The sequence below is a fragment of the Penaeus monodon genome, chromosome 18, assembly GCF_015228065.2.
Source record: "Penaeus monodon isolate SGIC_2016 chromosome 18, NSTDA_Pmon_1, whole genome shotgun sequence".
NCBI lineage: Eukaryota > Metazoa > Arthropoda > Malacostraca > Decapoda > Penaeidae > Penaeus > Penaeus monodon.
Genome location: NC_051403.1, coordinates 22,700,126 through 22,717,127, shown reverse-complemented (window position 1 = coordinate 22,717,127; position 17,002 = coordinate 22,700,126). Strand labels below are relative to the sequence as shown.

At 43.2% G+C, this 17,002-nt stretch overlaps 1 protein-coding gene across 2 annotated transcripts in view; it reads left to right on the top strand.

The window, feature by feature from the left end:
• Positions 1–14,233, top strand: part of LOC119584322 — a gene marked incomplete at its 3' end in the record, with an annotated part of 127,045 nt that extends 112,812 nt beyond the window's left edge. For both annotated transcript variants that reach the window (XM_037932873.1, XM_037932872.1), the window contains 1 exon segment: positions 13,730–14,233. In XM_037932873.1, the coding sequence (XP_037788801.1) occupies positions 13,730–14,233 (504 nt within the window).
• Positions 14,234–17,002: the final 2,769 nt, after the last annotated feature.

The following is a 17,002-nucleotide window of genomic DNA, read 5'->3' as shown; positions in this document are numbered from 1 at the left end:
AGGTGAGGGAGGGGAGAGGATGGGGTGGAGGTGAGGGAGGGGGAGAGGATGGGGTGGAGGTGAGGGAGGGAGAGGATGGGGTGGAGGTGAGGGAGGGAGAGGATGGGGTGGAGGTGAGGGAGGGAGAGGATGGGGTGGAGGTGAGGGAGGGGAGAGGAGTGGGTGGAGGTGAGGGAGATGATGAGGGAGAGGATGGGGTGGAGGTGAGGGAGAGGAGAGGATGGGGTGGAGGTGAGGGAGGGGAGAGGATGAAGGGGAGAGTGGTGATGGAGGTGGAGATGATAGGGTGATGGGGGAGGGAGATGGTCCACCTGTCAGAAGATGATGAGGGTGAAGGTGAGGGAGGGGGAGGTGATAGAGGTGCTGGAGATGATGAGGGGGGAGGGAGATGATGGGGTGATGAGGGAGGGAGGTGAGCCACCTGTCAGGAATCTGGCGGGGGAATGAGGCGAGAGGGAGGGAGGGGATGGGGGTGGTGGAGGTGTTGGGGGAGATGATAAAGGTGATGAGGGTGATGGGGGTGGAGGTGAGTGGGGTAAGGGAGGTGATGGATGGTGGAGATGATGGGAATGATGGAGGCGACAGGGGAGGGAGATGATGGGATGATTGGGGTGAGGGAGGTGATGGGGTGGTGGAGATGAGAGGAGCGGGAGTTGCTGCGTGCTGGAGATGGAGGTGGAGATGAAGAGGATGGAGAAGCTAGGGAAGGGAGATGATAGGGATGAAAGTGTGGGAGGGAAGGAATGGCAGTGAAGGAAATGCAGAGAGAGAAGAAAATGGAGATGATTACGAGAGATGATGGAGTGAGGGAGATGATAACGGAGATGAAAACACTGAGGGAGATAATAGTGGAGAAGGAATGCTGGAGTGAGGGAGATGAAGGAGATGAAGTTGAAACCAGGTGGGAGAGAGAGAGGAACACTCGCCTGTCACAGAGATAGAGAAAATGGATAAAAGGGGAGGACAGTGATGGAGTGATAAAGATGGAGAAGGCGGAGTGAGCGAGATGACGCTGATAAAGTAAGATATGTGAAGAAAGGAAATAGAAGGAGACTGAAGTAAAACGGCGATGGTATTGAAGTGAATGAGAGAATAAAGAAGATGAAAAATTATATAGAACCGGCAGAGGAGTAGAGGACGATAATAACAATTCTCGGAAAATGATGGTGAAGGTAAATACGAGAGAAACGGAGAAAAGGGGAAGAAAAGGAAGAGAAAAAGAAAAAGATGGATAGGATAAAAAGAGAGAAAAAAATGAAGAAACAAAAATAAATAGATAATCTGCGCAAACCCAAAAATACGAACAGCAAAAAAAGAAGAAAAGAAGAGAAGGTAAAGATAAAAATAAAAACTAACTATACAAGGAATAAGGAGAAAAAAGATAATGATAAACAAGCGAAGACAAAAGCGATAGGGAATTAGACGTCGAGAGCTGTAGATAAGACAATAATAACAAGGCAACGCAGATAAAGGAGGGAAGGAGTACACACACAAAGAATCTCAGGATGGACTCTTTTTTTTCTCTCTCTCTCTTTCTCTCTCTCTCTCTCTTTCTCTTTATTCCTTTGTTGCTTTGTACCCGAATCGCTGTTTAAGTAGAGTCGTGTGTTTGCCTCGGGATGTACGTAATGGTAGAGGAGTAAAGAAAGGGAAGAATAGAAGGAGAAGGGGAGAATAGAGGGAGGGAGGAGAGGAAGAGAGGGAGGAAGAATAGAGGAGAGGAGAGGGAAAACAGAGGGATGGAGGAGAATGGGGGGGGGGAATGTTGGGAGAAAGCTGAGCATAGAGCATATGAAGAGAGGATAGGATGAACAGAAGGAGAGGGGAGGGGAGGGGGAGAAAAGAGAGGAAGAACAAAAGGAGAAGGGAGAAGTAAAGAGGGAGAGGAGAGAGGGGAGGGGGGGAAGAAAAGAGAAAGAAGAGAAGAAAGGAAAAACAAAGAGATAGAGGAGGTTATATATATACATATATATTATATATATATATATATAGAGAGAGAGAGAGAGAGAGAGAGAGAGAGAGAGAGAGAGAGAGAGAGAGAGAGAGAGAGAGAGAGAGAGAGAGAGAGAGAGAGAGGAATGAAGGAACGAAGGAAAGTGGAAATGGAAGAAGACTAACATACGATCAAGGGGGAAGAAAAAAAAACACGCAAAGTCGTACCCATAAAACGAAAATGATGAGAAAGTAATAATGAATGACGCAAAATGCTAAAGAAAGAGATAGAACAAAATTAAAGAGAAAAACACTATAATCGGAGTGATTTGAAACCGGAGGATGAGAGCGAGAGTTGACAAGGGGAGAGAGAGGGGAAAAGGTGGAGTTGAGAGAGGGGAGAGGGGGAGGGGAAGTTGAGAGAGGAGAGGAAGGAGAGAGGTGAGAGAAAGGGGAGGATAGAGAGGAGAGTGACAAAGGAGAGGAGAGAGGGAGGGAAGAGAGAGAAGAGTGAAAAGGAAGAAGAGAGAGGGAGGGAAGAGAGAGGAGAGTGAAAGAGGGCACGGAGAGAGGGAGAGGAGAATGTAAGGGAGAGAGAAAGGGGGGAGATAGAAAAGAAAATGAAACGGAAGAGGTGAGAGGCGTGAGAGCGAGAGGAGGATGTAAGAAGAGAGAAAAGGGGGAGGAGAGAGGCGAGAGAGCGAGAGGAGAATGTAAGGGAGAGAGAAAAGGATGAGGAGAGAGGCGAGAGAGCGAGAGGAGAGTGAAAGGGGGAAGGGGGGAGGGGGACGTGTACTACACACCACACAAAGGAGTTCTCTCTTACCCGAGCGTGACGAAGCCTGTGGCGGCTGGCATTGGGCAGGAGGGGGGGGAGGGGGGAGGAGAAGAAGGAGGGGGAGGTGGTGGTGGTGGAAGAGGAGGAGGAGGAGGAGGAGGAGGGAGAAGAAGAAAAAGAAGATGAAGAAGAAGAAGAAGAAGAGGAGGAGGAGAATGAAGAAGAAGAAGAAGAAGAGGAGGAGGATGAAGAAGAAGAAGAAGAAGAAGAAGAAGAAGAAGGGGAGGAGGAGGAGAAGGAAGAAGTGGAGAAGAAAGATGAGGAGGTGGTGGTGGAAGAAGAGACGGAGGAGGAGCATAAGTAGGAGGGAGGAGAACGAAGCGGAGGAGAAGGAGATGGGGGAGGCGGTAGAGGAAGAGGAACAGGAGGAGGAGGAGGAGGAGGAGGTAGTGGTGATGGAGAAAGAGAGGAGGAAAAAGAGGAGGTGGAGAAGGAGAAGGAAGAGGAGGTGGTTCAGAAGATTTGGTGGGGAAAGGAGAGGAGAAGATAGATGTGGTTGTAAGGAAGATTTACAGATGGAGAAAGAGGAGAAGGTGAAGGAGAAGGAGAAAGAGGATGTGGTGGCGTTGAGGGAAGTGAAAGAACAGGTGGAAGAAGGGATGGAAGTGGAAGTGGAGGTAGAGGAGAAGGAGAAGGAACATGAGGAGAAGGTACAGGATAAGGATGAGAAGTGGGAGGAAAACAGGAGGTGGAGATCGAAGAAACTGAAAGAGAAAAGAAAAGAAAATGTGGAAACAAGAAAAGGAACAATCATAAAAAGACAAGATTAGAATCAACAAAGACAAGAGAAAATCGAACGAATCGAAACGAACATCCAACAATATTAAATAAAAACGCAAAACTCCGAGAAATAAAAAAAAAGAGAAAAAAAAAATAAAAAAGAACAAAAATAATTACAACAGAAAGAAAGAGGATTAGTTGAATAACCCGAACAGAGAAAGAAAAAGCGAAAATAATGATGGTGGCAACGGACAAATAATATCATAAATAACAGAAAATGAGAAACGGACGAAATAAATTTTAGGTAAAAGAAATAATGTTATGAAAGGAAACAAAGACCCTTGTGCTGTATCCAGTGATATGAATTAGAGTTACGACAAAAGTGAAAGTTGCTAAGCACTTGACTTATCTCTCTCTCTCTCTCTCTCTCTCTCTCTCTCTTCTCTCTCTTCTCTCTATATATATATATATATATATATATATATATATATATATATATATATATATATATATATATATATATGTATATATGTATATAGATAGATAGATAGATAGATAGATAGATATAGATATATAGATATATAGATATATATAAGTCAAGTGCTTAGCAACTTTCACTTTTGTTGCAACTCAAATTCATATCACTGGATACAGCACAAGGGTCTTTGTTTCCTTTCATAACATTATGTATGTATGTATATTATATATATATATATAATATATATATATATATATATTATATATATATATATATATATATATATATGAACCGTATTCATATTGACAAATGTAGGCAAGGTATGAATGAGAATGAATATCTTCACAATACAAGAGATGTATTTGACCGGTTCGACTGCGTCTTCGTCATAAATCTTGTATTGTGAAGATATTCATTCTCATTCATACCTTGTCTAACTATATATATATAGATATATATATATATATATATATATATAGATATATATATATATATATATATATATATACACACAAACATATATATATATATATATATATATATATATAGTATATATATATATATATATATATGTTTGTTTGTATATATATATATTATATATATATATATATATATATATATATATATATATATATATATATACGTACATATTTTCAAAGAAATTTAAAATGAAAAGAAGGATAAAAGAAGATGGAAAAATGAAGAAAGAAATGTGATATAAAAGTCCTAAAAGGAAATCTGATGAATGAAACGATACAAAGGGAACTTGTGAAGAGAAAGAGAAATGAGGAAATATACGAAAATAGTTAGGAAACTGGATTAAAGGAAACGCAAACTATAAAAATATGAGCGAAACATAAACCAAAAAGATGAGTTAGATTTACAGAAATAATATTAAAAGGAAAGAAGTATATGGGGAAAATGAATTAGATATGAATATTTATGTATGTATGAATTTTGTATGTAGAAATAGAGATAGATGTTTTTAATTAGTTATCTGTTCATTATATGTCAAGTTTTGGATATATATGTATATACAAGTAAAAATAGAGGACAGAAGAGGATATAATAAAAGGGGAAAAGATACGAAAGTGAAGAGCAGATATACAGAAAAGAAGGTGAACGTAGTGGGGGGAGGGGGGGCGGTGGGGGAAGCAAGGAGGGGATGAATAGTAAGAGGATGGGGGTGATAGGGGAGGGGTGGGGGATTAGTAGCTAGGGGCAGTAGGGGAAGGTGGGGTGAGTAGCAGAGAGCAGTAGGGAAAGGGGGGGGGGGTAGAGTTGCTCTGGGCAGTAGGGGAAGGGGTGGGGGAGGAGTAGCTGGGAGCCGTAGGGGAAGGGGCGGGGGATATATGTGCTGGGGGCCGTATGGGGAGGGGGTGCGAGTGGAGTAGATCTGGGCTGTAGGGGAAGGAGAGAGGGGGGGGGTCAGTATCTGGGGACCGTAAGGGAAGGAGGTGAGGGTAAAGTATCTGGAGGGTAATAGGGGAGGGGGATAAGAATAGGTGGGAGGGGGAGAGGGTATAGGAGGAGAGGTATAGATAGGTAAGGGGATGGGGACAGGGGGTGCCTGTGGGTCACAGGAGGGAGGAGCTTAGGTAGGTATGAGGGTGGGCGTTGTGGGGAGGAGAAAGGCGAAGGGGAGGGGGAGGGGGAAGGGTGGGGAGGGGATAGCAAGGGCAAGGGGAAGGGGAGGGGGTGGGGGATAGCAAGGGCAAGGGGAGGGGGAGGGGGAGGGGGCAGGGGATAGCAAGGGCAAGGTCGTCATGCTCGGCTGGTTTCGGAATGATGCATCAGACGCGGTTTTTAATGCAATTATCCCTCGTATCGAAACTTGGTGGGCTTGATAGTACATGTTCGAGGAGGAGAAAGAAAGGGAGACAAGAGGACGAAAAGGAAAGAGGAGGGAAAGAGGAAGAGGGAAAGAGAGGGGGAGAAAGAAGGAGAGGCAGAGAGAGGAACAAAGAGATGGAGGGAAAGAGGGAGGGGGGGGGGCAGAGAGAGGGTGGTAATAAGAGAGAAAGAGGGAGAAGGAGAAGGAGAACGAGAAAGAGAGAGGGAGTGGGAGGGAAGAAGAGAGGAAGAGAAGGAGAGAGAAAGAGGAAGGGAGAGGGTGAGGGAGAAAAAAGGACTCTAATTCGACAGTACAGTTTCGGTAACGAGAAACAGAGAGAGTGGGAAGAAGAGAGATAATGGAAGCAGGGAAAACAAAAGAGGGAAGGAGAAAGAGAGAGGATTGAAAGAAGAGAAAACAAGAGAAAGAAGGACACAGAGAAAGGTGGATCGGGTGGAAAGTAAGACAGAGAGGGAGGGAAGGACAGACAAAGGAAGGAGAATAGAGAGACGGGGAGAGGAAGAAGAGAAAAAGGAGGGTACAACAGAAGAAGGGAGAGATGGAGAAGGAGAAGAGGAGAGACAGATAGAGAGGAGGAAGAGGAGAGAAAAAGGGAAGGAAGGAGAGAAAGATTTACGGATAGGGAGAGAGAGGAATGGAGATACGTGAAGAAGGAAAAGAGAGGAAGAAGGAGAGAAAACGGGAGAGAGAAAGATATGGACGAAAGGGAAGAGTAAGGGAAGGAGGAAGAGGAAGAAAGAAAAGGAGGAGAGGAAAGCAGAAGAAGGGAAGAAAGAAAAGAGAAAGGGGAAAAGGGCGAAGAAGAAGAAGAAGAAGAAGAGAGGCAAGGGGCAAGAGAACAGAGGCTTTGCCCCATAACGTTCGAGTCTGTGAGCATAGGATAGGTATCGCCTCGCTCGCCGTACCAATTCTTTTTCCTTTTTTTTGTTTACTTCCCAATGATTTTTTTTGTTTCTTTCTTTTCTTTTTTTTTTGGTGGATTAGGGGGTAGGTAATTTTTTCAGAGATGAATAGGAAGATAAGATTTTACTGGGATGTCTTAAGGGCAGCATTTCATTCAATTTTGGTCAATTAAAAGAAGATGCATGGAAATTTTTTAATATGATAGTGTAAATAATGACGGTTTTTAGCGGTGTTACCCTATTGCACCCCTCAAGAAATAGGATTCAAAATTGGTCAATGCTGATATCTTTTGTTGTTATGCTCTCTGTATCACTCTTTTTATCTTCTTTTTTGTTCCTTCCTCCCTCTTCGCTTATTCACACTTTCTCTGATCTTTCTTTCTTCTCTTCTCTTCTCTTCTCTCTCTTCTCTTCTCTTCTCTTCTCTTCTCTTCTCTTCTCTTCTCTTCTCTTCTCTTCTCTTCTCTCTTCTCTCTTCTCTCTCTTCTCTCTCTTCTCTCTCTTCTCTTCTTCTCTTTCACTCTCTTCTCTTTTACAATCTCTTCCCTTTCACTCTCTCTTCTCTTTTTCTTTTTCTGTTTCTATTTCTCTTTCTCTTTCTCTTTCTCCCTCTCTCTCTTGACTTGTCTATCTGTCTACCTATATGTCTTTCCTTCTTCCTCTACCTATCTTTCGATCAGTCTGTCCCTCTACCTATCTGTATATCTTTTATCTCTTTATCTGTCTATCTATCTATCTACGTATATATCTCGTCATCTCAGTTTGTAGTGTGTGTGTGTGTGTGTGTGTGTGTGTGTGTGTGTGTGTGTGTGTGTGTGTGTGTGTGTGTGTGTGTGTGTGTGTGTGTGTGTGTGTGTGTGTGTGTGTGTGTGTGTGTGTGTGTGTGTGTGTGTGTGTGTGCCTGCGTGCGTGCATGCGTGCGTGCATGCGTTTGTGTGTGTGTGTACAACATGCGGGCTTATGTGCTTGCGTGTACATTCGTCCGTGCGTGGGTGTCTATATACTTATACGCATGTGCGTGTCTATGTATACACGCACGCCCCACTCGCACGTACACGCACACACACACACGCCTCTGCACTTTACGAGCGCCGGGGCCGGAGGTGAGCATGAGCAGTGACGATGCGGCGGAGGATAACATGGTACAATATCATTAATTTTCTAATTCGAGATTTACGCGTCTTGCAAAGATTGTTTGCTCGGATTGCAAATTGCAGGTTGGCCTTCGATAGCGTCTGCGGTCGGGCATCCATCGATCTCTTTTAGGGCAGGGCGAAGGTGGGAAGACTGAGGTAGAGAGAGAAAGAGAGGGGAAGGAAAGGAAGAAGAGGAAAAGAAAAAGAAGGGGGCAGGTAGAGAGGGGAGGACATAGAGATCGATGAGAAGAGGGAGAGGAAGAGAGAAAAAAAGAGGGGGTAGAGAGGGGAGGGGAAAGAGGAAGAGGAAGGAAGAAAAAGGGGGGGAGGTAGAGAGGCAAGGGCATAGAGAGATAAAGAGGGAGAGAGGGAGAGATAGAAAGAGTGGGGGAGGAGAGAAAGAGAGGAGAAAAGGGGGAGGGGGTAGAAAGGGAGAACAGGAGAAAAAGAGAAAGAGGGAGAGAGGGGGGAGGGGAATGAAGGGAGAAGTAGAGGAAGAAAGACCGAACTGAAGAAATGAGAAGAGAACTGGTGATAAATTTGGGAGATGAGGAAACTGGAATAAGGGGGATGCAAGAGAAGTGAAGATAAAAGTTGGTAGAAAAGGAAAGGAGGAGAGAAAGGGTTAACAGGTTAAGGGAAATAAGGAAAAGAAAGAGAAAAAAAGAAACAAAAAATTAACTAGAATTTTTTATATTTTCGTCAATAACATATAAGAAAAACAGCGACTATAATAATTTAACATTATAATCAAATAAAAAAGAGGAAGAACCAGAAAATACAAAAAAAAATGGAAAAAGAAAAATTAAGACAATGTAAAAAGAGTTTTGCAAAATTGAATAGAATGATGGTTAGATGTTCATTGAAATTATGAACTGCGGAAAAGGGAAAGAGAGAATACGGATAAAACGAATGGAAGGAAACGGAGAAAGGAAGAAGAGATTCATATTAAAAATATATTTTTTTTTATTCATGAATTTTCTACACAAACAATAAAAAAATATACCAAAGAAAACAGTTGATTTTAGTTAAGGATGAAATGCAAATCAGAGAAAAAATAAATAAAATTACAAGAAATATAATCACCTTTTATTATTTAAGAAAATCAATCAAGTAAAAACAAAAAAAAAACGAAAATGAAAAACTTAAACCCAAACAAAACTCGAAGGAAGAAACGAATGAAAAAGAGAGAGAGAACACCGGAATAAAATTGCATTATTTATGATATCTTGACGAATATCTTTATAAGAAGAAAAGCCGAGTAGAGGCGCCGACGCTTTCGAACTCGGAGAGAAGAAAAGTGTATGCGTTTGGTGGGAGTTTTCGTCCGAATGCGTGGAAACTAGTTTGGAATATTCGACAGATTATCCGTCGAACCTGGATCCTTGGTTTTATTGTCTGGATGAGATTATTTGCATACGCCTCTGTTTATGTATTTATTTATTCTTAATGGGGGGCGGGGGTCAATATACTTTTTTCTTATTTTATCTCTCTATCTATCTATATCTCTACTTCTATCTCTCTCTCTCTTTCTCTCTCGCTCTCTCTCTCTTTCTCTCTCTCTCTCTCTCTCTCTCTCTCTTTTTTCTCTCTCTCTCTCTCTCTCTCTCTCTCTCTCTCTCTCTCTCTCTCTCTCTCTCTCTCTCTCTCTCTCTCTCTCCCTCCCTCCCTCCCTCCCTCCCTCCCTCTCTCCCTCCCTCCTTCCCTCCCTCCCTCCTTCCCTCCCTCCCTCCTTCCCTCCCTACTACCTAACTACCTACCAACTATCTACTCCAATCTCTCTCACCTTATTTCCTTCACCCCTGCTTCCTTTTTCTCATTTCCTATCCCTCTTTTCATCTCTTCCTCTCTCTCTCTCTCTCTCTTCTCCTTCTTCTATAATCCAAATCAATAGACGCACAGCTACGCAATATAGATAATCCAGATTCGCCAATTCCTGTTTGCATTATCTGCTGTCTTCGAAATCCTCTGAGATATAATTTCTTCTTCTTCTTCTTCTTCTTTTTCTTCGTCCTCGTCTTTGATTTCTTCGTCATTTTCCTCCCCCTCCTCCTCCATCTCCCACGTACTTTTTCCTTCTCCTTCCTCTTCCTCTTCCTCTTCACTTTGTTTGTTTTTCCTTTTCTCTTCCCTTCCCCTTTTCTTACCTGTTAAAAGAGTTGTGTTCCTCTGTAGCCCCTTCCTCCCTTCCTCCTCCTCCTTCTTCTTCTTCCTAGTCCTCCATCTCCTCCTCCTTCCCCTCCCCCCTCCTTCTCCTCTCCCTCCTTCCTCCTCCTCTACCTCCCCCTCCCCCTCCCCCTCCTCCTCTCCCTCCTCCTCCCCCTCCTCTCCCTCCCCCTCCCCCTCCTCCTCCCTTTCCCCCCTCCTGCTCCTTACCCCCCCTCCTTCTCCTCCCCTTTCTAATTCCTTCTTCCTTTTCTCTTTCCTTCCCGTTTTCTTACTTGTTAAAAGAGTTACGTTCCCCCGTGCCAGAAATGTTCGCGCCCAGCTTGCTTCCTCCGTTCGATGCCATGCTGGCTCTGCGAGGCATTTGTCATAGAAAACGGGATTTCGGGAAGTTGGTTTGCGATAACCTGCTTTCTTGGGCTTTCTTTGGACTTTCTTGGGCCTTTCCTTGGGCATTCTTGGGCCTTTCTTTGGCATTTCTTGGCCTTTCTTTGGTTTTTTTTTGGCCTTTCTTTGGCCTTTCTTGGGCCTTTCTTGGGCTTTCTTGAGCCTTTCTTTGGACTCTCTTGGCCTTTCTTTGGGCTTTTTTGGGCCTTTCTTTGGGCTTTTTTGGGCCTTTCTTGGCTTTTGGCTTTCTTTGACTTTCTTGGCTTTCTTGGGTTTTTGGCGGCCTTTTGGGCTTTTTTTTGGCCTTTCTTTGGCCTTTCTTTGGCCTTTCTTGGGCTTTTTTTTTTTTGTGGTTCTTGGATATTCTTGTGCTCCCTTTCTCTGACTACCGTTTTTTTTTGTTTGTTTTTTTTTGTCTTTTTTTATGATAGTTACTTTTTATTGTTGCTGTTGTTTTCGTTTTATTGTGATCTGTGTTTTATTTTCTATGTTATTTGCTATATTCTGTTTCATTGATTTTCTTTTGTTTTAATTTGCGTTTTTTTTCTGTTTTTATTGTTTTTTCTTCTACCCCCTTTTACTTATTTACTGCTTTATTCTCTTCTCTTTTCCTGCCTTCTGCTTTATCATGATTTCTTCATTCTCCTCCTTTCCTTTGATCCTAATTCATTCCATTCTCCCCTGCTTTATTCTATCTTACTCTTCCCTCTTCTGCTTTCTTTTGCCTTTATTCTAATGCAACTTTCTCTTCCTATCTTCTGCTTCCTTCTCCTCGCGGAATGACAAGGGAAAATTGGCTGCCTTGCTTCCCGCTCGCAAACACTTCCACTTTCCACTCGAGATGTGTAAATGTAAACAGCTGGCAGTTTGTTCTTTATTTCTCTCCTCGTCTGCTGCTCCTTCCTCGTTTTCTTCTCAATATGCTGGAACCGATGTACACACGCATACATAGATATATGCACGCACGCACGCACACTCACGCATGCACGCACGCATGCATGCACACACACACACACACACACACACACACACACACACACACACACACACACACACACACACACACACACACACACACACACACACACACACACACACACGCGCGCGCGCACGTGTAGTGTATAAATGTGTATGTATAGATGTATGTATGTATTTACGTATGTATCTAACCATTATTATCGTAATTCTTATTTATTATTATTATTACTGTTATTTTATTATTACTATTACTCCTATTATCCTTATCTTTGTCATCCTCACCGCTACTACTGTTATCCCCATTGCTATTGATGTCGTTATCATCATTATCATTATTCATTTTCCGAAATTTCGAGTCATCTGTCTCAAACAAAACCTACACACCAGTAAATAGACGAATAGATGAATAAAATGAATAAATGAATAAATCATAAGAATCTGACACTTTCCGAAGACGGTCCAGGACAAGGAGAGAGAGAAAAAAAAACTTGATAAATAAGTAAAGAAAGAAATGGACCAAAAAATCAGCCCATCTTGTGTCCAACCGGGAGAAAATCTGTCGCCTTTGGAAATCTGGATTATCATAATGTCTCGTTTCCGGAAGGTTCCGATTTTCTTGTGTTGCTTTTTTCTTCCTTTCCTTCTTCTTAGTCTTCTTTTTTCTGTTTTCTTTTCTTATTATTATTCTTTTTTCCTTTTCTTCTTCTTCTTCTTCTTCTTCTTCTCCTCCTCCTCCTCCTCCTCCTCCTCCTCCTCCTCCTCCTCCTCCTCCTCCTCCTCCTCCTCCTCCTCTTCCTCCTCCTCCTCTTCTTTATTCTTCTTTCTTCGTCTTCTTTGTTCTTCTTCTTTCTTCGTTGTTCTTCATCTTTGTTTTTGCTTCTTCTTCTTCTTCTTTTTCCTCTTTGTCTTCTTCGTCTTCTTCTTTGTTGTTCTTTGTTCTTCTCCTTTTTCTTCTTCCTTTCTTTCTTCTTCTTTCATCTTCTTCGTCTTCTTCATCTTCTTCCTCTTCCTCTTCTTCTTCGTCTTCTTCTATCTTCCTTTCGTGAGTGTTTTTCTTGTTTTTTTTCTTTGGTGAGCAGTGATAATGAAAGTGATTATGATGGTGATGATAGTGATTATGATGGTGATGATAGTGATTATGATGGTGATGATAGTGATTATGATGGTGATGATAGTGATTATGATGGTGTATGATTATGATGGTGATGATAGTGATTATGATGGTGATGATAGTGATTATGATGGTGATGATAGTGATTATGATGGTGATGATAGTGATTATGATGGGATGGAATTGATGGTGAAAATGATGCTAATGACAATAACAAATATAAAACAACGAATTTATCTCATCGATGGGATTAAAAGCGATGAAGATGAAGTTAGTGACAATAATGTTAAGGATGAGAATGGTGACTGTAACAGAAGTGGTATTCACAGAAAACACGAAGGACACAGATAGATAACAGAAAATAGATAGATAATTGGTATTCCGTCTTCATCGATCTGCGTTTGGTAACTTTCTCTTTCTTCCACTAACTCTGTCGATCTATCTATCGGTTAGTCTATGTATTTAGTTAGCTACCTACTAGCGCTCTATTTAAATTTCTATTTGTTTTTCGATATACTCTCTCATTCTCTCATTTTCTCTCTCTCTCTCTCTCTCTCTCTCTCTCTCTCTCTCTCTCTCTATATATATATATATATATATATATATATATATATATATATATATATATATATATATACATATATATATATATATTTATTTATTTATTTATATTTATATATATATATATGAATATATATATATATCTTTCTCCTTCTCCCTTTCTCCCTCCCTTCCTCCCTCTCCCTCTCTCCCTCCCTCATCCTCTCTCACCCTCCCTCCCTCATCCTCTCTCTCCCTTTCTTTCCATTCCCTCCCTCACTCTCTCCTCCCACTCCCTCCCTTCCTCCCTCCTTCTTTCACTCTTCCTTACTCCTAATCACCTCCGCATTAATAATATTTTTCCTCATTACTTAAAAGAACATAAACGGAGATGATACGATAGCGCATCTCATCCCCAGCGTCACGAGAGTGCATTATGCAACGTTGCCGCAGGTGGTGTGGATGCGTGAATTCCTTTGCAGCGGTTATTGCAATGGCTTATGTCGCGTCTCGAGACAAGCCTTTTTTTTTGTCTTTTTAGGAGTGAATAAATAGTTAAAATAGAAAATTGGTAATATGAATACAAATCGTTATTGTAATGGTTTATGTCGATTCTCAATTTTTTTCCTTCCTTTTCTTTTTTAATCTAAAAAATAAATAAACTTAAACATAATTCGTCTTTCCAGGTTCAACCGTCGACGGCGTCCTCGCCATCTCGGCCGGCGACGGGACGACAGCGCGCTTCCGTGTCACAACCTCTGACCTCTCGCCGGACGGGGTCACCGACGGCCCAGGATGGTGCCAGGTGTTGCTTGAGGATGAAGAGGTGTCAGATGGAACGACCAGCGCCCCTTTCACCCAGGCTGACACTTCTGGGCAAGATGAGGCACTCGGTGGCGATCCAGAGGCTGGTGCGACCTCATACCCGCCTATGACGTCACAAGAATCAGCACCATGGCGGGAAGGAGTGACGTCACAAGAATCAGCAACGCGGCGGGAAGGAGTGACGTCATCGGGGTACAGCCTGGAGTGCACACACAGCCGCACGCACACAGCTTTCGCGCTCCAGCACACGTACCTTCATCCCGGCCGGTACGACCTCCTCGCTCGTTTTCGAGACACTCATGCGCCGTCTTACTGGGAGGTCGTAGCCGAGGTCGTCGTTAAAGAGCTGCTTGAGATCACACTCGGTGAGTATTGCCACACGTAGAGTTTTGCCTTTTTCACCTAAATGTTATTCCCTCGATTCCGGCGCGTGCTTGCAGTCGCGCCCGCGGAGTTATGGGCCCTCGACTCTGCCTGCCGGCTTTTGCGGCCTGATGATAACGGAATAAGAAAATACGATAGGGATAACCGGTAAAAGTGTGCTTATATATACATGCACACACATAAACACACACGCCCATGCAATTGCATTCGCACATGCACGGTTACATGCAACTGCACATACAAATGTACATGCAAATGCATATGCTTATGCACATGTGCATGTACATGCACAAGCACACGCACACCCACACGCACACGCACACGGCACACGCACACAACGCACACCGCACCCCAAAAACGCACAACCCGCAACGCACGCACACGAACAACACACCACACGCACACGCACCCCCACGCACACGCACACGCACACACACACCACACACACACACACACACAACACACACACACAACAAACAAACACTCATATACATGTGTATATGTATATATATACACATGTATGTGAGTGTTTGACAGACAGACAGACAGACAGACAGACAGACAGACAGACAGACAGACAGACAGACTGACAGACAGACCGACAGACAGACAGACAGACAGACAGACCGACAGACAGACAGACAGAGAAAAGTGGAATAATTCTGATTACTCGATCTTCGTTTATTGATGATTCGCTTTTCTTATCAACTACATAGATGGGGAGAGGTTGCAAGCCTACATACTGTGAAGCCTTATTGTAACTTGTTTTCCCGTGTTTCTCTTTCATTCTATTCTTTTATAGTTTAGCTTCTCTCTTTGTATCTTTCTTCATATCTATCTTTCCGTCTATCTATGTATCTATTTTTGTTTGTCTAAATATCTACCCTCCTTTCTCTCTAACTCACTCTCTCTCTCTCTCTCTCTCTCTCTCTCTCTCTCTCTCTCTCTCTCTCTCTCTCTCTCTCTCTCTCCTCTCTCTCTCTCTCTTCTCTCTCTTCTCTCTCTCTCCTCTCTCTCTCTCCTCTCCTCTCTCTCTCTCTCTCTCTCTCTCTCTCTCTTCTCTCTCTCTCCTCTCTCTCTCTCCTCTCTCTCTCTCTCTCTCTCTCTCTCTCTCTCTCACTCCCCCCCTCCCTTTCCCTCCCTTCCTCTCTCTCTATCTATCTTCCTCTTTCTCCCTCTCTCCCTTCCTCTCCCTCCCTCCATCTCTCTGCCCTCTCTTCCTCTCTCTCTCTCTCTAATTCCCGTTCGCTGTCTCTTTTCCCTCACTTAATTCCATATGCCACGTAAGAATAGCGCCGTCTTTGTTCCTGCTTCCCTTTGTTCTGACTCCCAATATCGCCAGTAATGATATTGCAACAATGAGAAGCTCTTGCAACGTGCCTTTTATTGTTCGCTGGCTGCTGATGGCGTAATGCTGCGCTGTCGGAATTATTATATGTATAAAAGAAATGCTGCAGGCGGTTCAGCATGTTGGCCTGGGTTGGCGGGGAATGGTTAATGGCGGGTCATTGGAAGGGCCTGCGCGCGGGCTCTCGGGCCTCTCTTTTATTCCTTTTCTTATAATTATTATTATTATTTTTTATTGTTTTTGTTGTTGCTGTTGTAGTAGTTGTAGTAGTAGTAGTAGTTGTTGTTGTTGTTGTTGTTGTTGTTGCTGCTGTTGCTGTTGCTGTTGCTGTTGTTGTTGTTGTTGTTGTTGTTGTTGTTGTTGTTGTTGTTGTTGTTGTTGTTGCTGTTGTTGCTGTGCTGCTGCTGCTGCTGTTATTCCTCTTCTTCTTCTTCTTCTTCTTTTCTTCTTCTTTTCTCCTTCTTCTTCTTTTTCTTCTTCTTCTTCTTCTTCTTCTTCTTCTTCTTCTTTTATTATTATTATTATTATTATTATTATTATTATTATTATTATTATTATTATTATTATTATTATTATTATTATTATCATTATTATTATTATCTTCTTCTTCTTCCTCTTCTTCTTCTCCTTCTTCTTCTTCTTCTTCTTCGTCTTCTTCTTCTTCTTCTTCTTCTTCTATTTCTAGTTTTTTCTTTTCCTTCTTCTTCTGTTTATTTCTTGTTATTTGTTTTCTTCATATTTCTTCTTTTCTTTTTGGTACTTTTTCGTCTCCTTCTCACTCTCTTCCTTACCTTTTTATTATTCGTCCTTTTCACTCTCATTCCTATTACCTCCTCATTCTCCTTCGTCTCTCTCTCCTTCTCCTTCTCCTTCTGCTTCTCCTTCTCCTTCTCCTTCTCCTTCTAATTCTCCTTCTCCTCCTCCTCCTCCTCCTCCTCCTCCTCCTCCTCTTCTTCTTCCTCCTTTTCCTTCTCTCCTCCTTCTCCTCTTCTTTCTCTTCGCCTGCTCCCCTCCCTCCCTCCCCCCTCCTCTTCCCCCTACTCCTCCCCCTCCTCCTACTCCTCCTCCTCCCTCCTCATCCTCATCCTCCTCCTCATCCTCATCCTCCCCCTCCTTCTCCTCCTCCTCCTCCTCCTCCCCCTCCTCCCCTCTTTTCCCCCTCCCCCTCCTGCTCCTCCCCTCCTCCTCCTCTTCCCCCTCCTCCTCCCCCTCCTCCTCCTCCTCCTCCTCCCCCTCCCCCTCCTCCTCTCCTCCCCTCCTCCTCCACCCTTCTCCTCCCCTTCTCCCTTTTTCCCTTCCCCTCCCTCCTCCTCCTCCCCCCCCCCTCCTTCACCCTTCTCCTACTCCCCCTCCCCCTCCTCCTCCCTCTTTCTCACATTCTTTTTTCTTCTCTTTTTCTCCT